The sequence below is a fragment of the Gouania willdenowi genome, chromosome 1 (genome assembly GCF_900634775.1).
Source record: "Gouania willdenowi chromosome 1, fGouWil2.1, whole genome shotgun sequence".
NCBI classification, from domain to species: domain Eukaryota; kingdom Metazoa; phylum Chordata; class Actinopteri; order Blenniiformes; family Gobiesocidae; genus Gouania; species Gouania willdenowi.
In genome coordinates this window covers 26,614,397-26,637,356 of record NC_041044.1, presented here as the reverse complement: position 1 = coordinate 26,637,356, position 22,960 = coordinate 26,614,397, and the positions used below count along the sequence as shown (strand labels likewise).

Genomic DNA, 22,960 nt, shown 5'->3' with positions numbered 1-22,960 from the left:
GAGAGAAAGTAGTTAGAGTTTAGTTGATATTTAAAGGAGATGTATTGAATATATAAATAAAACCCTCTATTACTGATGGGTTACATGTGGTGTTAGGCCACCATGCTCATTAAAGCACACAATAGAATAATGTGCATATAAATGGTAAGGATTAAAAAAAACTTTCAATTCAAATTTTATCAATTAGGGTAGTTCACATTATTTTTAGTTTTAGTGGTGCTCTTCAAAAAAAAAAAAAATGTTAAAATACTCAACATTTTAACATGCTTCTTTTCTATGCTGTTAACTGATTTATAAATACTTTATCTCTAATTTATTTTTTTATAAAGGCTGTCCCTTTAAACTTCTGTTTATGTTTAAAATATTTTCCTAATACAATTCAGTATTTTATATATGTCGAATTTATGTTTTTTTCCTAAGTAAATTTTGACCGTCGCCATTAATACTAAACACAATTTTAAAACGTAAGAATACTACACCTATATTGCTTTGCAAAATTAGCGGTTATTATAATAATAAAAAAATATGTTTCGTTTTTTTTCTTAGATGTTTAGGTAATGGTTAAACATATGAATTATCGCGGGGGAAAAAAGCCCTTATTCTTTTACTTGACATATTGAGGGAAGAAGCCTTTAACGCGGTTTTGGCGCACGCATGCGCACTGCGGCTCAGCGGTGACTAGACATTCGGTCATAGAGCGGAGGAGGGGGGCGCTCGAGCCTCGTCGGTGAACCAAATCAACGCTTGGAGGAAAATTACAGACAGACGGGGTGAGTGTGACTAATTGGGCTCCTTCTGCGTCCGTGTCCGTTTGTTACTTCCGCTCAGCAGCGCAGACAAGCCGCACAGGACGCCTGCCCCGTGGATGCGGGTAGGTCAGTCGCTCAAGCACAGTCCGCCATTCCTCCTTTAAAAAAAAAAAATATATATATAGATATATATATCTAACAGCATAGTCTGTGATAGTCAGTGCATGGACATGTGCACACATGTCCCCGGGCTTGGACCAGGCTGTGAGTGAGAGCAGGTTTGCTGCAGTAGGAGGTTCATCATCTGATGAGGCCATGACCATCATCACTGATCATCACAGACCAGCTGGACATTAAGTCCTGTCATCATCACATGACATGTTATAAACAGCATCACATCAAACTAATAATCATCTCATTCCTTTAAATCCACCTGTTATTCTCAACACCCCCTCCCTCTCTCTTCCAGGTCTCTGCAGGTGTTCAGGGAGATGTCCACCCCGGACCCCCCCATGGGAGGCTCCTCACGCCCTGGTCCCTCCCCGGGTCCAGGTCCCTCCCCAGGGGCGATGCTTGGACCCAGCCCTGGGCCCTCTCCCGGTTCCTCCCACAGCATGATGGGCCCCAGCCCTGGTCCTCCTTCGTCTGGACACCCCCAACCTGGGCCCTCTGGATATGGAGCAGAAAGCATGCACCAGCTGCATAAAGTATGGATAGAGCCCCCCTCCACTGAGACAGCAACATCTATTAACAATTAATAAGGCTTTCTCTCAGCGTTGTGTGACCTAATCTGATATATTTAAAGAGCAGCTTTTAACCACCATCCTTTCAACCTGTTAACACACAAACAATCCATCATCATCATCATCATCATCATCATCATCATCATCATCATCATCACTATTTACACACACTTCCTGTCCATGCACTGATGAAAAGACCTACTGAGGCTAAATGGTGGAAACTTTTAATCGATTCACTAAGAACAGTAAAGCCTCTCAGATGCTTCCTTTATTAACTTTATTAGTTTGCATGTCTGGTAAATTTGGCTATTCCACATTATTAAAACATTCATGTGTCATTTAAATATTTGATTGATTAGAGTGCAGTGAAGATGTTTCTACCTCCTAGAGATTTCTCCTGTTTTTTCCTTTTTTGTTTCAGATTTTAATAATATTTTCCACATATGTGAAAGATAATGTTGGCTTAGTGGTTAGCATGTCCGCCTCACAGCAAGAAGGTCCTGGGTTCAAGCCCTGGGGTTGACACTTGGGTCCTTTCTGTGTGGAGTTTGCATGTTCTCCCTGTGCTGCGTGGGTTTCCTCCGGGTACTCCGGCTTCCTCCCACAATCCAAAAACATGACTGTAAGGTTGATTGGAGCCTCTAAATTGTCCATAGGAGTGAATGAGTGGTTGTCTGTCTGTGTTGCCCTGTGATGGACTGGCGCCCTGTCCAGGGTGTACCCCCGCTCAGCGCCCTATGAGAGCCGGAGATTGGCACCGGCAGACCCCCGCGACCCTGATAAACGGGAATAAGCGGGTATGAAAATGGATGGATGGATAACTATAAGAGGATATTTTGTGTTTGGTGGAGGTTTGTTTTTTTAATCATTAGTTAAAAGACCTTTCCAAACCAATCATTCATTAACTAGTCACTGACACATCTGTTTATTTTTTTTTTATTTTATTTACATTGCACATACATTCATCTTACCTGCTGTGGTGAAAGCAAGTAAAAGTATTAGTGCAGTTGAAGCTCATTCCTCTTGGATCTCTTCCTCAGCCCATTGAGGGACTTCATGAGAAGAGTTTGGCCGAGGAGAGCCGCTTCAGTCAGATGAAAGGCTTGTCTCTGAGACAGGGCGGGCTCAGTGGGATGGGACCATCACCCAGTCCTCTTGATCAACACTCTCAAGGTAGGAGTCACGCTACAGACGTTCGTTGAGCAACCTCTCGAGGATTCCAGCATTGTGTAACGTGTGAGGTGGGGTGATGAAGCCTGGCTGCTTCACACATGTGAAACTGGGTAGATGCTTAACGCTGTGAGTCAAAGCTAAAACCTTTCAAAACAAAAGTCTGACAAGATTCATCAAACGGTGTTTCTCAATTAACCTTTAGGTGTTGTGCACCTGAGGAAATTCCTTTATTTTTTACTGTCTTGGTCCATTTTCTGTACAAAACTTGAATTTTGAGTTGTTGCCCCTGAGGAAGAAAACACAGTAGCTTTTAGTGGTGGAAAAACATATAGTTTTAGCATCCCTATACGTATACTGCATATGGTCATAGGTTTACACTACATGCGGTGAAATACACTTTCATGTGCAGTTTTGATAATCGTTACAATCAATTTGCGATACTCGATCATTCGGAATCGCAAAATTAAATTGAATTAGTACCCAAAAGCGTACCCTCCCAGCTTTGGTAGTTTGGCTGTTCACTTCTGTAAAAAGATTGTAACAGTCTGGAGCAACATCCATGGAGCTCTGCACCGCAGCCACACCAGACTCCACATGCGCCGCCACAGGTGTCCAGGTTTTTCTCTCTCACACACACACTTTACTCTGCATTTTCTTATTCAATGGTTATTGACTATTGTTGTATTTAAATTATTGTCCTATATTAGAAAGGTTAACTGGAGCATTTTTTTCCATCTCTGTTGTGTTTATTCAGTGCAGCGATGATCTCTGTGTGTGTGTTTGCACCTGCCTGTGGCTCGTACTATTTTCGGCGCATAAAACAGTCACCGCAAACAGTTCCTGGTTTGATGTTGATTGTATTGCACCCACTGCATTCATTTATTTACATTTCCCCCTCCAATTTTTTTGCTCCCCTTATGAGATCAGCCTACTTTACATTTTCATCAGAGGGAAAAGCGCTAAATGGATTGTGGGTCCATTGTGATGTGCTGAACATGCGCAGTCCTGATTCCCTGGAGTTTGTACCCTTTATCAGCATGTGGATTGACGCTTGCACACGTTTTAATACCCCTAAACCTTTAGTGAATCCACTCCTGTGTGTCTGTTTTCTGTTAAAAAAGTTCAATAAATGAAGAATTTTCTCGTGGCTACTTTGTGTCTTACTTAGAAAAACATGGCTTGAAAAGACCATGTTGGATGTGGTTTTATGACTGTTTTTTATTTATTTTCTGTCTATCTGTCTGTGAAGGGTATCACTCCCCGTTGGGCGGCTCTGACCACTCCAGCCCAATTCCCTCTAATGGACCTCCCTCAGGGCCTCTCATGCCATCCTCCTCCTCCTCCTCCTCATCCTCTGGGGGCCCTGGCTCCACCTCTCTACCTTTTGATGGTCCCAGTGGAGACCAACACTCCCTGGGCTCTAACAGCCGCCCTGGCCCTCCTGGAAGTTCTGGCCCCGGCCCCAGTCCTGGACCCATTCTGGGTTCCAGTATCTCTAATCTAAGTACTGGCCTTGAAACCAGTGTGTCTCCTGGAGGCGCTGCTGGGCCAACACCCTTCAACCAGAACCAGCTTCACCAACTCCGAGCACAAATTATGGCCTATAAGATGTTAGCGCGGGGACAGCCACTGCCAGACCACCTCCAGATGGCTGTCCAAGGAAAGAGGCCCATGCCAGGGATGCAGCAGCCACAGCCCATACCAAGCCTGGCTCCAGGAGCTGGAGGAGGCCCCCCTGGACCAGGACCAATGAGCTCAGGCTACAGCCGAGCCCATGGTGAGCATATATGTCCACGGTACTAAGTTAATGACTAAAATTTGCTGATTGTTTATAGGCGTTTAGTCTTCTCTCGTCATAGGGAATGACTTAAATCTGTGAACCACACAGATTTAAGATTGTGTTTTTCTTTTTTTTAGTAATGATGGGTCCCAACATGCCTCCTCCAGGGCCATCGGGGACCCCAGCTGGGATGCAGGGACAAAACCTAAATGGACCCCCCAAGTCCTGGCCTGAGGGTGTGTATTATAAAGATCTCTGTATTTAGTGGAAAAATGGAAAATAAAATTCTGATGTTGTCCATGATTTCTTAGAGGTTGCATTTATCATGTTTATCCAGACAGTGTCTTTTCCTCCCACCCTTTCTTCCCCCTGACTCCAGGCCCCATGGTGAATGCTGCAGCTCCTTCCAGTGCTCCTCAAAAGCTGATCCCTCCTCAGCCCACCGGCCGACCCTCCCCTGTTCCGCCCTCGGTCCCCCCAGCTGCCTCCCCAGTGATGCCCCCGCAGACCCAGTCTCCTGGCCAGCCGGTACAGCCCACTCTCATGATGCCTTACCATACCAAGCAGAACCGCATTACTCCCATTCAGAAACCCTGTGGCCTGGACCCGGTGGAGATCTTACAGGAGAGGGAGTACAGGTAGACTGGGAGACTCTATTTTTACACATTAAGAATTCCTATGAAAAATAAATAGGTTCCTGTTACTTAACCTATTTATTTTGTTGAATTTTAATCCAAACTAACTCAGTGCTGTTGGTTGTTTAAGGTTGCAGGCTCGTATAACTCATCGTATTGCTGAACTGGAGAACCTTCCAGGTTCTCTGGCTGGTGATTTACGTACCAAAGCTACCATAGAACTCAAAGCTCTCAGACTTCTCAACTTCCAGAGACAGGTATCATCCTCCAACAAATACTTTTGTTAACCCTTTACTTGAAGTTTTATACATAAGGCTGACATTACGTCATAATAATGACGTAACAAACGACACTTAATGACAGTTTTCATGACTTTTTATTCATGCTAATGACATGTGTCATGAAGGCTGTCATTAAGTGTCATTTGTTACCCTAACCCCAACTCTACCTAAACACCACTAGATCCCTACACCTAACCCAAAAAATGCCAACATACCTCCAAAGATGTCATCATTTAGCGAAAGGTATCATAATGAACGACACTTAATGACAGCCTTCCTGACACCTTATTCATGTTAGTATTGACAAATAATGACAGTAATGTAATGTCAGCCTTATGTATAAAACTTCAAGTAAAGTGTTACCATACTTTCTTTCTTACAGTGCATAAGCTTTTATTTACCGAGGAAATTCTTGAGATCTTTGCAACGGTTTTAGTTTCATTGGTGAGGTTTCCGCTGATGCTTTGTATGTGTTGCATGCTTGCTGCTCTCTACAGCTGCGTCAAGAGGTGGTGGTGTGTATGCAACGTGACACAGCTTTGGAGACCGCTCTCGATGCCAAGGCCTACAAACGAAGCAAGCGTCAGTCTCTGCGCGAGGCTCGCATCACGGAAAAACTGGAGAAACAGCAGAAGATCGAGCAAGAGCGTAAACGGAGGCAAAAGCATCAGGTTGTGGGAACATTGTCGTTTTACTTTTCATGATATGATAGGCTTCCTTATTAGAATGGTGGCATTGAGTGTATTAGTAAGTGTTTGACTGACTGTCATATGCCTGTGGCCTATTTGATTTTAATTAAAGCTTCTTCAACAGTGTAATTCTAGGAGCAGTTGACGGTGTTTTCATACCCTTTTCCTCTTACTTTTCTTCCATTCCCTCTTTGACACCAGGAGTACCTCAACAGCATCCTCCAGCATGCCAAAGACTTCAAGGAATACCATCGCTCCATCACCGGCAAAATGCAGAAGCTGACCAAAGCTGTGGGCACCTACCATGCCAACACTGAGCGCGAGCAGAAGAAGGAGAACGAACGCATCGAAAAAGAGAGGATGAGGAGACTTATGGTATCAAAAAAAAACCCACATCATAACACACACAGACTCACAAGTATGTTGACCTCTCGACACATTGTGTTCCCAGGCTGAGGATGAGGAGGGCTACCGTAAACTGATTGATCAGAAGAAGGATAAGCGTCTGGCCTACCTTCTACAGCAGACTGATGAATACGTTGCAAATCTCACAGAGCTGGTCCGAGCTCACAAAGTCGCCCAGGCCCTGAAGGAGAAGAAGAAGAAAAAGAAGAAGAAGAAAAAGAAGAAGGTAGAGAAAGTATGAGCAGGACACGTCTGTCATCATCATCATCAGTGTTTTTCAGCTGTGGCTCAAACATTTACTCTATAGTGAAAATGAGTTTGGTCTTTCTGCAGAAACTTTAGCTACAGCATCACCTTCTTTCCACAGTCATGCATGCATGTTTTGTTTGAAACAGACACTAGGAGTAATTCAAATAGAACAATGAAGAGGACAAGAAAGTATTGGTGCTACACGTGTACTCATGATCAAGTTTACTACAAACGACAGCTAAAAGTCACTGTAGTCGCCTTCAAAGCATCCATCCAACCTGATTGTTTTCTGGAGGCTTTTTTTAATTCCCTTACTAGGTTTGCTAGGATTATATCTTTGCAGTTTAGGTTAACAAAGATAATTTTATAACTGGAGCTAAATCATAATACAACCATAATAGAACCATACAAACAAGTGCAAAGATGATACCAGCTAACAAGCCATTCAAAACTCTTCCATACCAGCTCAACTATACATCAATCTAACGTGTGTTTTTGGACCGTGTGAGAAACCAAAGTACACAGACACTCAGAGAGAACATGCAAACTCAGCTACATCTTCTATCTTGTTATTTCCATATTAAGACCAGGTGTCACCTAAAACCTTGGGTAATGTGTTCACTTGTGTTAATATTGCAGATGGAAGTGGCAGAGGGCCAGGCTCCAGCCTTGGGGCCCGATGGAGAGGTGAGCAGGTCCTTCTGTGATTATTAAAGGTCACTGTGTCGAGATAAATCTGAAAACACAATAGGAAAGAAATTTAACAGAAGACAGGGTTTTTATTTTGTTTTGTTGAGATTAAAAAATAGCAATAGAAATAAATTATAAATATTCTCTCCATACTTGATTGTTATTTAGGTGAAGATCTGAATGATCAAAGCCTGCTTCAGTGAATCAGAATATTTTTTTTCAGGATTAAATTAATTAAACTAGTTTTACAGCTCTGCCTTGTCTGGTTCAATAGCGTTCACTGGTTTGGGCTCGTGACATCAGCAGCTAAGGAGCAGCCTGCACCGCCGCCGCTGCCCCTCCAGAGCTACGATCCTCACCCCCTATGGTTCCCCAGTGCTCACGAACCCAAACCAGTGAACACTATCGAACCAGACGAGGCAGAGCTGTAAAACCACCTGACAAACTGAACTTATAAGTTACTGCCTCACTATAGTCAGGGACAGGCGTGGTAAAGATGCCTGAAGGAAGTGAAGTGCTGGTAACCTCTCCTTTCCAGTTCAGTTATGTTTAAATATAAAAAAGTTATATTTGTATTGGTGCAGGGAATGTTGTTATTTTGTAGAAAGGGGGATGTAATGTATTATGAATTGCGCAATCGCCTTTTATGTCCCTACAGCTACCCATAGTTGTGATCTACGTACTCCGGTTGCTTTTAGAGCATGTGTATAAACTACTAGCCTGAAGACAACCGCGTCTCATCTGTGCCACGACTAAATGTCATCTTATAAAAGATATAAGAACATTACAGTTACTATATTACTAATCTCATCTGAAAGTCACTATTTCCTAAACTTAACCTTTGTTTTTTTCTGCAGCCTCTGGATGAGACGAGTCAGATGAGTGACCTTCCTGTGAAGGTCATCCATGTGGACAGTGGAAACATCCTGACTGGAGTGGATGCTCCCAAAGCGGGTCAGCTGGAGACCTGGCTGGAGATGAATCCTGGGTGAGGCTGGAATCAAAAAGGAAAATAAGTTGTTTTTTTTTCCACACACAAAATGACTATATTAATATTATTTATACACAGTGTAACAGAAAGTTTTTTAATGTTGAAGGAATTTTTATTTGCTTTGTGTCCTTTTGGCTTTTGCCTGCAAATGTTAGAAACAATGTTCTGTGTTTCCACATTATATATTACACTATCAAATGTTTTAAAACAATCATATTAAAATTTGAATATTGTGTGTTTGTGTGCAGCTATGAAGTGGCTCCTCGCTCGGACAGTGAAGACAGTGAAGAGGAGGAAGAGGAGGAGGTGGGTTGGTTTGAATGCGTAAAAAGAAAAAACAGTTTTTCGCTGACATGTTGTCCAGCAGGAGGAAGAGGAGGAGCCACAGCCTTCAGCAGCTCCAGTGGAGGAGAAGAAGAAGATCACAGATCCCGACTGTGAAGATGTTTCAGAGGTGGACGTCCTGCACATCATTGAGTGAGTTTCCACAGCACAATCAGCTGAGACCAAGCATCCATTAGTTGTATCTTACGAACGTACTGTAACACATTTGTGTGTGACGTCACAGGAATGCCAAGCAGGACGTGGACGATGAGTATATGGGTGCAGCGTTTGCTCGAGGACTCCAGTCATATTACGCTGTGGCCCACGCAGTCACTGAGAAGGTGGACAAGCAATCCAGCTTGTTGATAAATGGACAACTCAAACAGTATCAGGTACAGATGGTCAACAAAGCATACCTTACTAAATTGCTCTCCATAAAACCTCTTTATTGTACATTTCTTCATATGAAAGAAGTTACAGATGACACATTTAACACTTTTGACCTGGAAATATTATTACCATACTATATTATTATAGATCTCAGAGTCATACATCAGATATCCACAATAAAGAAAATACTGGTCTGCAGTTCATTGGTTAGGTGCCAAGTTCAAAATGTTTTTATTGCTTTGAAAAGTGTTTGATTATATGTGAGAAGACATGAGATTAGCAGCATAAAAAAAGTCTTCCCTTCATAGTTTTCCACTCAATTTCTGTGATTTGTTTGTTTGCTGAAGAAAACAATCCATTGCATAATTTTTTATATGCCTTAAGAGTAATTAAAAAAACAAGAAATATGGACTATAGGTTTCATAATTCATGCATGAAAGGGTTGAATAGATCAACATTGTAAGTGGTTTCTAAAAAATGACAATAATTCTGGGTTACATATAACTGGGTATAACCTATGTTTTCAATGTGCTCGTGATTGCTGAATGACTTCTTGAGTAACAGTGAATTCCTGTCATGTTTTTCAGATTAAAGGTCTGGAGTGGCTGGTTTCTCTCTACAACAACAACCTGAATGGGATTCTGGCTGATGAGATGGGTTTGGGTAAAACCATCCAGACCATTGCACTCATTACTTACCTCATGGAGAACAAACGGCTCAACGGACCCTACCTCATTATTGTTCCGCTCTCGTAAGCCAATCAGCGCCCGTGAAAGTGTTTTTTCTCATAATGAGGATTTTTAAACTGATGATAGAAGAGAAAGTGGTGATGACTGATTGCTTTGAAATGACATGATAAACATTGTCACAGTATTTGTTTCCTCAATGGCAGGACTCTTTCCAACTGGGTGTATGAGTTTGACAAGTGGGCGCCGACAGTTGTGAAAGTCTCCTACAAGGTACATACTCTCTTCTCTTTCACCTATTCCTTTAATATGCCATTATTTAAAGCAGGGGGTCACAACCGTTTTCAGGTTGTGACCCCATTTTATTATCACAAATGTTCAGTGACCCCAGAGACATTTACTTTTTCTTGAATTAGTTTTTGATCATGTTTATTAAAGTGTGTTGCAAATGCATGTAACCAGGATTAGTGCACAAAGTGACAAGTGTGCATTTCAGATGTTTTTGTACTGCAGTTTATTTGAAATACATTTATATTTGAGAAATTTCAATAAAAATTCAAAAATGTTTAAAATATAATTTTATTCTGTTTTTACCTAAAGTGTTTTAGACATTTCAGGCAACCCCACATGGGGTCCAAACCCCAAGGTTGAAAAACACTGATTTAAAGTGTTAATGGGTTACTGGGCTTTTCTATCCAGAGGCATTTTTAAAGGATTATCTTTGCATTCCATGACTAGTCATATGGGCTTAAGGATCAAATGGATGTGAGCGTAGAGGTCAAAGTTCATTGTAACCACATTCCAGTCCCATTTTCTAGTCACTTATTCTCAGGAAAACCACAAATAAATCCCTTTGATTGTGACATCTATGCTCACAAAGACTCAATAATGAAGTGATATAATTCAAAAGCTACAGTAACTAAATCTATGGAAAAAAAACATTTCTTTGCCTAAACATTTGGTATGTTAATTTAATCACCATTGTTCATATAGAAGAAAAAAATTATCATCATGGGATTTTTCAAATGTACATTTGCATCTAAAGTTTAAATTTTCTTTTGACTTCATGTGGATACTTTTCATTGGAGCTTACTCAGTGGACCTGCACATTATTTTACTAAGAAGTCATTTTTGTCTTTCAGGGTTCACCTGCTGCTCGACGAGCCTTTGTTCCCCAGCTGCGTAGCGGCAAGTTTAATGTATTGATCACCACTTACGAGTACATCATCAAGGACAAGCAAGTGCTGGCCAAGGTAGGATGGGGTGCAGTCACAGAGGCATCCGACTATGAAACATGGCAGTCCGATGGTGAATTGCAAAGATGCATATAAAAAACAGAAAAAAAATTAACACTGATTTGTTTTATTTTGAGACTTTTTTTGTCCTAATAAATGTGTGTGGCCCATCTGACCTCCCATCTGCTGCATCTCAGTGCTCTCTTCTAGGTGCTGCAGCACACTGACATGGCCTCCCACTGTCCTCTGTGACCATCATGCTGCTTGCACTCATGTAGTCATGTAGGGTTCCTGATTGTGCTGACAGGTGGGTTGTGTTGTCCATGCTAGTTTCCCCATGTGGTGACGACAGTCTCTGGTTGGGACCCAAACTAGTTTCAGTTACAAGGGGAAAAAAATGTCTCTTTATTCACTTTGTGTTTTTAGTTTTGCAGGGAGGCCGAGTAGCCGTGAACCACCACAAAGATGCTGGAGCTTTTGTCTGAAGGCCTTCGTCTCCGGTTTTTTCCTCCAGATCCGTTGGAAGTACATGATTGTGGACGAAGGCCACCGTATGAAGAACCACCACTGCAAACTCACACAGGTCCTGAACACGCACTACCTCGCTCCACGGCGAGTCCTGCTGACAGGGACGCCTCTGCAGAACAAACTGCCTGAGCTGTGGGCGCTGCTCAATTTCCTCCTGCCCACTATTTTCAAAAGCTGCAGCACCTTCGAGCAGTGGTTCAATGCCCCGTTTGCCATGACTGGAGAGAAAGTAAGCAGTAGTTTATATAGTTGTGTGACAACTTCATCCAGATGCAGTAAACAGTGTTCACTTTGCCATTTGAACATGTGACTTTAATTTTGTCTTGTGCTTCAGGTCGATCTCAATGAAGAGGAGACCATCTTGATAATTCGGCGTCTCCACAAAGTTCTGCGACCTTTCCTGCTTCGAAGGCTAAAGAAGGAAGTGGAGGCACAGCTTCCAGAAAAGGTACATTTCACTTCTTTATCACACAAAGCACGCACACCGCAAAGCCCTCTGTTGTGTCAATATCACTTTAATAAAACTGTGAAACTAAAAAAAAAACCACAAAAATACAAGAAATTAACTGTTTTGTTCAGAATAGAATAGAATATACTTAATTGTCACATATGTACTGGTAAATACGGAGCTTATTTTAGCATAGGCCTGTTAGTTGGAGTGATTATTACATCAATATGAAGAACACAGGATGTTTTTTTATCGTAATTACCTCAATCACTGAGGTTATATTATTTATTTAATTAATTGTCTAACTTATAAACTAACAGACAGGTTTTGATTTTTAAAAATTCATTAAATTTGATTAGATTTGGGAGCAATTTACTGATTCTGGAACAGTGTCAAAAATCAATAAATCCCTATAAATCAATAAATCCCTCTTGTTCTTTTGTAAATCTGCTCAGGGACAGAAATGTCCCCTTGATTCAGTCTCTTACAGGTCGACACATTAGACCATTTATACCAACCTGGTGTGTTTTTGGGGTTCTGCTGTGGACTATAATCACTCTGTTTGTGTGTCCTCTCTGTCAGGTGGAATACGTGATCAAATGTGACATGTCATCTCTTCAGAGGGTGCTCTACAGGCACATGCAGGCAAAGGGAGTCCTGCTCACCGATGGGTCTGAGAAAGATAAGAAGGTGATTAGCTGGCCTTATGGATTTTGGAGGGTTTTTATATCTGAAGAAAATGAGCCTTTGTCTATGACGAACTCTTTCAAAAATCTTTTTCTTGGGACTGATTTACCTTTTTCAGTATATAACAACTGCTTCTTTTTTTTGGTGCAGATACTTTAGTTTATAGTGCCTCACATCGTTCTTTAAAACTCACTTTATTTTAAATTTACATCATCAATGGTTTTATTATTGTAATAATTTCTTAATGCTATTGTAACAATCGATATTTCTAAAGTATTTTTTTTTATTTCAATAATTTAATGAATTTTCTGTCCCACTGTTTTTTAATGTCACGCCGTTAGCCATGTAAAGCACATTAGGTTTACTTGTGTAGGAGATGCACTTTATGAATAAAACGTGCTGTCACCTACAGGTAAGGTAGTGGTGGTAGTAAGGTAGTAGTAATGCCTTCTGACTAATGTTTGAATATATTACAGGGTAAAGGAGGCACAAAGACGCTGATGAACACCATCATGCAGCTGAGGAAGATCTGCAACCATCCATACATGTTCCAGCAGATTGAGGTAACAGAGAAAATAAATTACATAACTCAGTTCAGTTCCCTTGCAACCCCCCCAACAAAATATATAGACATGGAAAAAAGTGCATATATATACAGTATGTATATATGTATGTATATTTACAGCAATTACATGAGGAGAAAGTTGCATTTGCATGATCTATGGACAAAACTACTTTGTCAAAGGTCATAATAAAGACATGAAGATTCTCAAACTTTTTATCATCCCCTCACAATGGTATTGACACATTGGTGTTTATCAGCAAGATTAAAAATGCATGCATCCTTATAAGTGATACCTGTCATGGGTAAAATAATAAGGACAATGCAGACAAAAAAAATAAGGGAAAACTGACCAACATCAGAATTGTACGTAAAACATTTTACGTGTGCGCGTGGAACCTTTATGTGAGCAAGCAATAAAAAAAAAAAATGTTTGTGTCTCTTTAGGGGCTCAGTAGAATCTACTTCAATAACAGAAAAACACATTTTTATTTTCTTCTTGGATTTTGGTACAACAAACATACAAACATCATGACTCAGATTACATTTGCATTGGTGTACACTGGGTGGGAAAGACGTAACCTAATCCTAAACATCATTTCAATTATAAATATACTGCAGTTTACTAATTCAAACATTCATGACATCTGTAAGCCACCTTTAAAAAAAATTAAGTTAGATTTTCTGTTAATGTAATAGAGTTTGGACACTAAGTTGTGGCAGTATTAAAGGATATAGAGTGGGTTTGCTGGTTCCAGTTGTGATCTGAGGCAGTGAGTCGAGCATCTCTGGAAATATACTTTGCAAATTTCTAACTTTAATTCACCAGCATGACTATAGTTGTATTTACTTATTTAATACATTTTATTTTGAAAACGTGGATGTTTTCCATGTGTTTGCAGGAATCGTTCTCTGAACATTTAGGATTCACAGGTGGAATCGTACAGGGGTGAGTGGCTTCCCTATTAAAATCCATTCATATCTACATTAAAGTTGTCTCATTGTGTCATTGTCTCACACTGCCCATTAGTCTTGATTTATATCGAGCTTCAGGCAAATTTGAGGTGTTAGATCGCATCCTTCCAAAGCTGAGAGCCACGAACCACAAAGTGCTGCTCTTCTGCCAGATGACCACACTGATGACCATCATGGAGGATTACTTTGCCTACAGAGGCTTTAAGTATCTTCGCCTGGATGGTGAGAAACTATCTTTTCTGTATTGTGCCTGTCTCTTTTATTTAACTTTTTTTCTCCCTTCATTTTCTTTAACAATATTTTGTTGATCTCAGGCACAACAAAGGCTGAAGACAGAGGAATGTTACTGAAGACGTTTAATGATCCAGGGTCTGAGTACTTCATCTTCCTGCTGAGTACCAGAGCTGGAGGCCTGGGCCTCAACCTGCAGTCTGCAGACACAGTGGTGATTTTTGACTCGGACTGGAACCCACATCAGGTAGGAGAGAGATTCATGACTGTGCAGACTACAAAGCGTTCATGTTGCATTCACACATTTGATGTTTAATGCAGTAAAAATGCATAAAATAATGTAACATTTTATTTGGAATAGTAAGACAAGCTTATTTTATAGAATCTTTTTCTCTCGTTCCCAGGATCTGCAAGCCCAGGACCGAGCCCATCGTATCGGTCAGCAGAACGAAGTGCGAGTGCTGCGTCTGTGTACGGTCAACAGCGTAGAGGAGAAGATCCTGGCAGCAGCTAAATACAAACTTAACGTGGACCAGAAGGTCATCCAGGCCGGCATGTTCGACCAGAAGTCGTCCAGCCATGAGCGCCGGGCCTTCTTGCAGGCCATCCTGGAGCACGAGGAGCAAGATGAGGTCCAACAACATCCACCCATCCATCCATCAATCACATGCATTCTCTAATGCACAGATTCTCAACCTTGGGGTCAGGAGCAAATTTGGGGTCGCGAGACACTAAGAGGGGGTCGCCAGATGCCTTTGAGAAACAAAGAATATTTTTTAACAATTTGACCTAATTTTTGCTTATTTTTACCCTTTTTCTGCACATTTTCTCCACTTTCGAGACTTTTCCGGCACCTATAAACCCTTTACACCACTTTCCCACCTAATGTCACATATGTTGACCCCTTATTGCCACTTTTAACCTTTTTTCACCATATTGCATACTTATTTTTGCCAATTTAACCACATTCATGATTTGTCATGCCCATTGTTTGCCAGCTTTAACTAATTGTTCCTACTTTTTAAATTATATTTACCCCTCCCCCAATTTTTGCCACTTTTAGGCCAGTGATGACACTTTGAACACTTTTTTACCACCTTTTCCACCATTTTCGGGGGTCTCGGGCTGAAAAGGTTGAGAACCACTGCTCTAATGCATGCTAATGTGTGTTTGCTGCATTTAGGAGGAAGACGAGGTGCCCGATGATGAGACTGTCAACCAGATGATTGCAAGGAGTGAGGATGAGTTTGATCAGTTCATGGTAGCGATCAATCTTATAAAAGTCACCGTTTTACCAAATAATTTATTGTGATGACATCTTAACTTACCTTCTTTGTTTCCCCTCAGCGTATGGACCTGGACCGGCGCCGTGAAGAGGCCCGTAACCCACGTAGGAAACCTCGTCTGATGGAGGAGGACGAGCTTCCAACTTGGATCATGAAGGATGACGCCGAGGTGGAGCGGCTCACCTGCGAGGAAGAGGAGGAGAAGATGTTTGGACGCGGTTCTCGGCACCGAAAGGAGGTGGACTACAGCGACTCACTGACTGAGAAGCAGTGGCTCAAGGTGGTTTTGATAAGAGATGATTCTGGGTCATTGCGCATATTTGTGTTTGTGTTATAAGCTTTGGATTACAAAATTGTCATTAGTTAATGAAAATACCAATTAGGACACTCTTGTTGCGGTTTTGAATGGAGTCAATTAGTGTAGGGTTTACTGGTCAGATGCGGGCACTGGGTTTATTTGGTCAAAGGGGTTTTGAAGCAGACCAGCCTGGAATTCAGAGGTTTCCGTGTGTGTCCCAATTAATCTGTAGTTGTTCTGTGCTGTCAGGGTTTTGTATGTTGCTGATAGTGCTAAGCATAACAATGACAGAGTCTCTGAGAAGACCTTGGCAAATGTTATCAGTGTACGATGGTATCTGGCCTGCTTAAGGCAGTGTGACCAGGTCCAGGTGATATTCTGTAATCACATATCAGACACCGTATGAATGAGATAAAACAGGAACAAAGAAAATAAGTTTCCAATAGAATATGAAATTACATTCTGTTCTAATATTATTGTGAGCACAATGATTATTAAGATCTGATGTATTTGTATCCCATAGTCTGTGTTTTTCTTTGCAGGCAATAGAAGAGGGCACACTGGAAGAGGTAGAAGAGGAAGTGCGTCACAAAAAGACAACTCGCAAAAGGAAGCGGGACCGAGACCTGGATCTTCCCGGCCCTTCCTCTTCCTCAGGGAGCCGCAGTCGAGGGGACAAAGATGAAGACGGGAAGAGGCAGAGGAGGAGAGGGCGACCACCTGTAGAGAAACTCTCTCCAAATCCACCGGCACTCACCAAGAAAATGAGGAAAATAGTGGATGCGGTCATCAAGTACAAAGACAGGTAGCCATGTTGGTTGAATCAATCACCTTTAAAAAGAGTTGTGTGTTTATTAAATATGCTTTAGTTCTATAGACTCAGGCAGAAAAAGTGTTGGTCTGTGTTAAGGCTGCACGATTTTAGCTCAAAATCCCGATTTTTACTTTGAAACTCGATTTCTGATTTAAAAAAAAAAAGACACTGGATTTAATTATTGCAAGTATTGTCTTTTTTTTGTATTTGGGAATAAAGTGCAACTGAAAAGCTTTAACAAAGAATGTTAAATCCCCTGTGGGTTTGATAAAATAACAACCTGCCCAAAATGAATCCCTCAGCATTTTTAAAAAGAGAACCTTGCGTTATAAAAAAACTAAATGCACATTTAGAAAGATGAGGTTGTGGCGGAGGTCTATCATGTTAAACCTGTGTTTGAAACTTGTTTTTCAACTAGAGAAAGACTCTTGCTGTGATTACACATGATTTTGGCTTTTTAAAAATCCCTTTCAATAAATAATCTACTCGTGCAGTGCCCCTAGGAAGTATGTATTGCTATAGAAAAGTAGGAGGTTCAGTAGCTTTTTCATGGATGGGAAATGAGGTTGTGTTTGAGGGTGGGACATCAGGGACATTTAGGTTTGTTGTGAAATGTGTAGAAAGAGATATATATAGAGAGAGCGATGCAGCCGGAGGAACAACTTTAGCAGGCAGTGGCAATGGAATAACAATGTAAACAAATTTTAAATGCACCAGTATGAAGTTATGCCTGGAGAAGACGAGTGAAGACAATCCAGACATCCAGAATGTATAGGGCTAAGGGAGAGAATGTTAACTTACATCAAGAGTGTGTCGTATAGCAGCTAGCTACACACGAACATCTACAGATTTTGATTCCAGTTTGTGTTCATCACGGATCCGGTTCTCCTCAGACTGGAACTGAGTTGGTTTGGACTTGTTCTGTGTCATTAATCCGCAACAGTCAGTTTAGATGCACAGAACGGGAGAAAATGTACCGCTCCAGCTGCAGGTACAAATCCGCGGTCACGTGAAGCACTGGTGCGTCCGTCGACGTAGGAGGTGGGGGTCGGCTCTCCAGTAATTGGCTCTGGTGCGCAGGTGGTTAAGGTGTGCAGTCATTGACTCTGGTGGACAATGATCGTGGCATTTATGAAGTCATTTATTAACGGTATCATTGCAGTCCAAACAAATTTGGTGTTGCACACCCTTGAACCAATCAGCAGCCGTGTTAAAACTCTCAGGTCAGTGTGATCCTGATCAGCAGAGATATTTGAGGAACACACACACACACACAGACAGACAGACAGACAGAGATTCCTCGCTTTTATAGAGAGATTAATCGTGCAGCCTTAGTCAGCATATTTGATCTGCTCTTGGTTTCCTCTCCTGCAGTGCCAGTGGGCGTCAGCTCAGTGAGGTGTTCATCCAGCTCCCATCCAGAAAAGAGCTGCCGGAGTATTACGAACTGATACGCAAGCCGGTAGACTTTAGGAAGATCAAAGTAAGAGTCTGAGATGTTTTAGACTTTTATTGGTGTTTCCTGACAGCGATTGTCTGTTCCTGTGTGTAGGAGCGGATTCGAGGTCATCGGTATCGCAGTCTGGGAGATTTAGAGAGAGACGTCATGCTGCTCTTCCAAAACGCTCAAACCTTTAATCTCGAGGGATCGTTGGTGAGACTGAATTATAAATTTGAGCAGAGTTCATTTTTTTGGTTTGTTTCTGAGAAATGTGAATAGTTCCAGTTTTTTTACACACATTTTCTGAAAGTATGCCTCATACTCTCAGAACTCGACACACAAATCCAAAATAACACACACAATGGGCAAAACCCCTCAATTCTCCTGCAAAATGAAACTTTACATTCAAAATAATGTAATTTCTTCTTAAAAAAGGGTATTTTGTTTACAAATGACGCACACAAACCATATGAATAGACATTTATAAGAACCAGTTGAACACTGATGTGCTCAATGGACAATACTATGGTGAATGGAAAACACTTCTTCTCCATTCATCATAATGGTTTAGGCCTTTTTTGTTCAGTTACACTTATTACAGACAGAATATACATAGGTGTGTTGTAAAATATTTGAGAATATTGTTTTTATATTCAGAACACACAAATACACGATCAAATATTTTGTTTTTTTTCCCACAAAAACAATTTACACTGCACGTCCCAACCAACACAAACTTGCACATACAAAACAAATGAATTTACTGTATACGGTTACAGTAAAAAATAAAAAAAACTATGCTGCATCCTCTCTTCTATTTCGGTCATGGCCACAGACCAAACAATGTTGGCTCTGCCTCTGTTTAATGTTGGCATCCATTGCTCCCAAACAGAAGAGCTCACCTGTTTCCCTTTTATGCTAAAACTCTGATTGAATAGTAAAACTGTGTGACAGGTGTTTGCCCATGTGATGAGTCAGTGTGCATAGTAGGGCAATTAACTTTAGAATTTTGAATGACAGTGTGTTCCTTGTGAAAACAAAATATTTTCTTCGTGAAATTTGTGTTAAATGCAGAGAATTGTGTGTAGTGTTTTGAAAAATGTGTGTTTAGGAACTGCAAATTGCCTGTAAAGCAGGAATTATGTTTGTGGTTTAGGGTGTTGGTGCATTAGTTACATGTTGTGGTCATTGTGACCGTGGCTCAGGTGGTAGTGGGTCGTCTTCTGATCGAGAGGTTGGGGGTTCGATCCCAGTACCTGACTATGTGTCGAAGTGTCCTTGGGCAAGACACTGAACCCTAAGTTGCTCCCAGTGGTCGACTAGCGCCTTGCATGGCAGTCCTGTCCCACTGGTGTGTGAATGTGAGAGTGATTGGGTGAATGAGCTGATATGTAAAGCGCTTTGAGACTGCTTCAGTGTGGTGATAAAGCGCTATATAAAATTAAGTCCATTTACCATTTACCATTGTGTCTCAAGTACCAGTAATGTTGTGTAATGTAAACAATTGAAAAAAACCACTATAATATGAGCAACTCTAAATGTATTATTAAAGACTGAGTGTTTTTTGTTTATTCCCCAAATGTCAGAAAAAATGAAAGCTGAACTGAATGATAAACTGAATGATCAACTTTTATTTAGTGACTGTTTGTGTCCAAGAGTCATAACCAGCTGTTTCTCACATTCGAGCAGATATATGAAGACTCCATTGTGCTCCAGTCAGTGTTCACCAGCCTGAGGCAAAAGATTGAAAAGGAGGAGGAAAGTGAGGGAGAGGAGAGCGAGGAAGAAGAGGAGGAACCGGAGGAAGGATCCGAGTCTGAGTGTAAGATTGTTTCTGTAAAGAGGAGAGATATTGTCTTTAGTCGTTTTTTTTTTTTTATCTCTTTTTTATTTACAAATGATTGTAAAGGATCATCTTATGCTCATATTTTAGGTTTTTTACTTAACACCCACTTTTTATGTCGGGTACTGAACTTTGAGCCCAAACAGTCTGAGCAGCTTTGGTTTGGTTTACATTCTGTTGCTTTGCTCGTGTGTTGGTGCTCAGGCCGATCAGTGAAAGTGAAAATCCGCCTGGGAAGAAAGGACAAAGGAGGAGAGAGAGGAAAGGGACGCAGCAGCAGACGAACAGGACGAACCAGAGCCAAACCTGTCGTTAGTGACGATGACTCAGAGGATGAGCAGGAGGAGGTAACACTGTCTGTCTGTCTGTCTGTCTGTCTGTCTGTCTGTGTGAGCATCAATGAGTGTACAGTATAGGTGGCAAACCAACAAGATTCACTCAAACACATCATCTGTTAATGCTGCTAAATATCATATAATAGTGTTCGCTTTAAGAGTGTTTTGTAATTTCTATGGAACATTACACATAAAGAACACTTATTATTGGGTGTTCACATCACAATTTAAGCTCTTTCTAAGCGCCTTTTTAATAAAAACTCCATTATATTTGAAAGGACAAATATATTTACTCATTTTTTCAGTGATTCTCTGTTTTGGTTCTTTAACAATAGTCTGTTATGGTAATGATTTTGACCAGTGAAAATAAGCCAGTTAAAGTTCGTAGAACAGAGATGGGCAACTTTTGTCACAGCAGGTGTCACATTATAAACTAACTATTTAGAAACACAAATAATGACTAATTTGAGCATGAACACAGGAAACAAACAAAAAAGAGTTTCGTGTATTTTTGTCATTTTGTATTGTTTTATTTTATTCAGTGGTTTTTTTTAATGTAGTTTTTTAGTCGTGATTTTTTGTGTTGTTGAGCTATACTTTGTGGTTTTGTTGGTATTTTGTGCATTTAAGTCTGATTTTGTATATTTTACTCTCATTCTGTGTCATTTTCTATGTTTTATTCTTTTTTTGGGTGTTTTTTTTTTTTCACTATTCTTTTTTTTTGTAAGGGAAAATGTATATTTATGGTCGTAAAAGTACATAAAGATGCCAGATTTAGCAGTTCAGACAATTTCCTTGTCATTCTATGTGTTTGTATGTTTTTGGAGTCAAATGGTGCCTGCAGACCCCCAGTTGCCCGTGTCTGACTTAGATTAGTGAAGCGGTGAATAACACTAATAGTGTCACAAATTTATGAACATGAAAATAAGTTGTGTTGATTTGAGGATGGACTCAAAGTGCTTGGTCATGTTGTTCATTACAGGATCGCTCCCCCAGTGCCACTGATGAGGAGGTCTGACCTGTGAAGTAAGAGCGGCGATAGACAAACCCAACCAAATGAAGCTTTACATGCTGACTCATGAAACGTCCTCCAGAGAGGGAAAAAACAGCAAGCAGTTCACTGTAATTAAAAAAAAAGGAATTTGGTCTTATTTAATGGAATGTAAGTCTTGTCTTAATATTTATTTATTTATCTATTTATTTTGTTGTTGTTTTGCCTAAACTGAGTCTAATAAGACCACTATGTGTTTCACTTATAAACATTTCTGTTTCTAACTGACTTGAAAAACTTCCTAACTGCCTCACCAGTGGAAATAAAACATCTTTAAAATACCCTTAAGTCTGGAGGATAACGCTGACAGCTGCTAAATATTATAAACCTGTGGTTTTAAAAATGATCTGCCAAACATTTTTATCTTAGCGTATTTTATCGTGTGCTTTAAGTTAGAGCAAACTCCCTGCAACCATACATTGTTTACAGATGCAGCATGTGTTTGCCTATGTTGTGAAAGTATATGTTTACTTAAGATTTTCAATCTTAGCATTTCACCAGCGAATGTATTTCAAACATCCCATAATAGAGTTTAAAAATAAAAACACAAAAACTGGATTGAGGAGAATTTTGGAGAATGTTTGTTTTATGGCTACATTACAAATGTTGTCACGCACATCAGAGTTAGTGTGCAAATGTTTATGGGCGGAGCTTGAGGTGAGACAATTGTAAATAATGCATTAGCATTTTTTATATAGGCCTATGTTTTCAACTTATGCACACACTGTATGGGGCTTAAAGTGGGAATATTCAGTAGAAGTCCTACACTAATCCTGTGTAAGACATCATAGTGAAGTAAACAAACTGAACACAAATGGTTGGTTTCTCCTGAAGAGTAAGTCCCCCCCTCCCCCTCCCATCTGGACACACACACATTGGGGGTGTGTTGTAACCACCTTTGGCGTCTCTAGAGCCACTGCGGTGGCTGAGGTGAGGTGTGTGTCCTTTGGGATGCGGCCTCCTGTGGGTGTTTCCAGACTTCTAAGAAGCTGTGAAGCAACTGGCCACAGTTATTAAATGTAGGTGTGATGGAGGTCGGGCCAGGTCAATAAATACTGTATATAAACTAATGAGCATAAAAACAAGGTGAGCTGAAACCCAGTCTCAATCCAAATCATGTAACACCTCCGTTTGTCCAAAGCGCAAAACTGGGTCGTTGAGCATGTAAAGCTCTTGTTGGTACTTCCTGTAATTCTTTCTGTTCTTGTGTTTTGAGCTTAAAACTTTAGAGATGTTTTGCCTACTCTACACTTCTGCTTTCCATTTTAAGACAAAGGACCAGAAGGACGATGACTCCTCTCTGCTTGTGAACGCCTCCCGGCTGTACGGTGTTAGATATTGTGAACGGTCCTTTTTTCTTTACAGTGCATTGTCAATAAATACACGTGTGTACAGCTTCTAAGTCTAGTTTCTCATTCCTGTAGGAAACTAGAGAAAACCA

General features: G+C 40.8%; 1 protein-coding gene across 6 annotated transcripts; it reads left to right on the top strand.

The window, feature by feature from the left end:
• The first annotated feature begins 667 nt into the window (after positions 1 to 667).
• Positions 668 to 22,916, top strand: smarca4b (SWI/SNF related BAF chromatin remodeling complex subunit ATPase 4b). Of its 6 annotated transcripts, none has more exons than XM_028443882.1 (34): positions 668 to 770; positions 1,219 to 1,456; positions 2,533 to 2,665; positions 3,915 to 4,382; positions 4,613 to 4,681; positions 4,825 to 5,083; positions 5,211 to 5,337; positions 5,859 to 6,032; positions 6,252 to 6,425; positions 6,502 to 6,681; positions 7,344 to 7,391; positions 8,252 to 8,382; positions 8,634 to 8,691; positions 8,750 to 8,862; positions 8,954 to 9,101; positions 9,687 to 9,850; positions 9,992 to 10,058; positions 10,928 to 11,038; positions 11,535 to 11,777; positions 11,883 to 11,996; positions 12,579 to 12,686; positions 13,160 to 13,246; positions 14,148 to 14,194; positions 14,276 to 14,442; positions 14,535 to 14,698; positions 14,856 to 15,083; positions 15,635 to 15,712; positions 15,799 to 16,017; positions 16,578 to 16,840; positions 18,224 to 18,332; positions 18,402 to 18,503; positions 19,977 to 20,112; positions 20,338 to 20,480; positions 21,451 to 22,916. In XM_028443882.1, exons 2-34 carry the CDS (start codon positions 1,241 to 1,243, stop codon positions 21,484 to 21,486), a joined length of 4,884 nt encoding a protein of 1,627 aa, XP_028299683.1. In that variant the 5' UTR covers positions 668 to 770; positions 1,219 to 1,240; the 3' UTR covers positions 21,487 to 22,916. The 6 variants fall into 6 exon arrangements, with proteins under 6 accessions (XP_028299683.1, XP_028299675.1, XP_028299667.1 ...); XM_028443874.1 differs by having other exon boundaries at positions 3,915 to 4,442; positions 4,583 to 4,681; positions 8,753 to 8,862; positions 19,980 to 20,112; XM_028443866.1 differs by having other exon boundaries at positions 3,915 to 4,442; positions 4,583 to 4,681; positions 8,753 to 8,862.
• The last annotated feature ends 44 nt before the right edge of the window (positions 22,917 to 22,960 follow it).

Bases quoted from the DNA above. Each gene is read 5' to 3' on its own strand.
- smarca4b (XM_028443846.1), top strand. From the start codon at position 1,241: ATGTCCACCCCGGACCCCCCCATGGGAGGCTCCTCACGCCCTGGTCCC. The intron at 18,504-19,976 runs GTGAGACTGAAT...CTCACATTCGAG, and splicing joins TTAATCTCGAGGGATCGTTG to CAGATATATGAAGACTCCAT. The intron at 20,113-20,337 runs GTAAGATTGTTT...GTTGGTGCTCAG, and splicing joins GGAAGGATCCGAGTCTGAGT to GCCGATCAGTGAAAGTGAAA.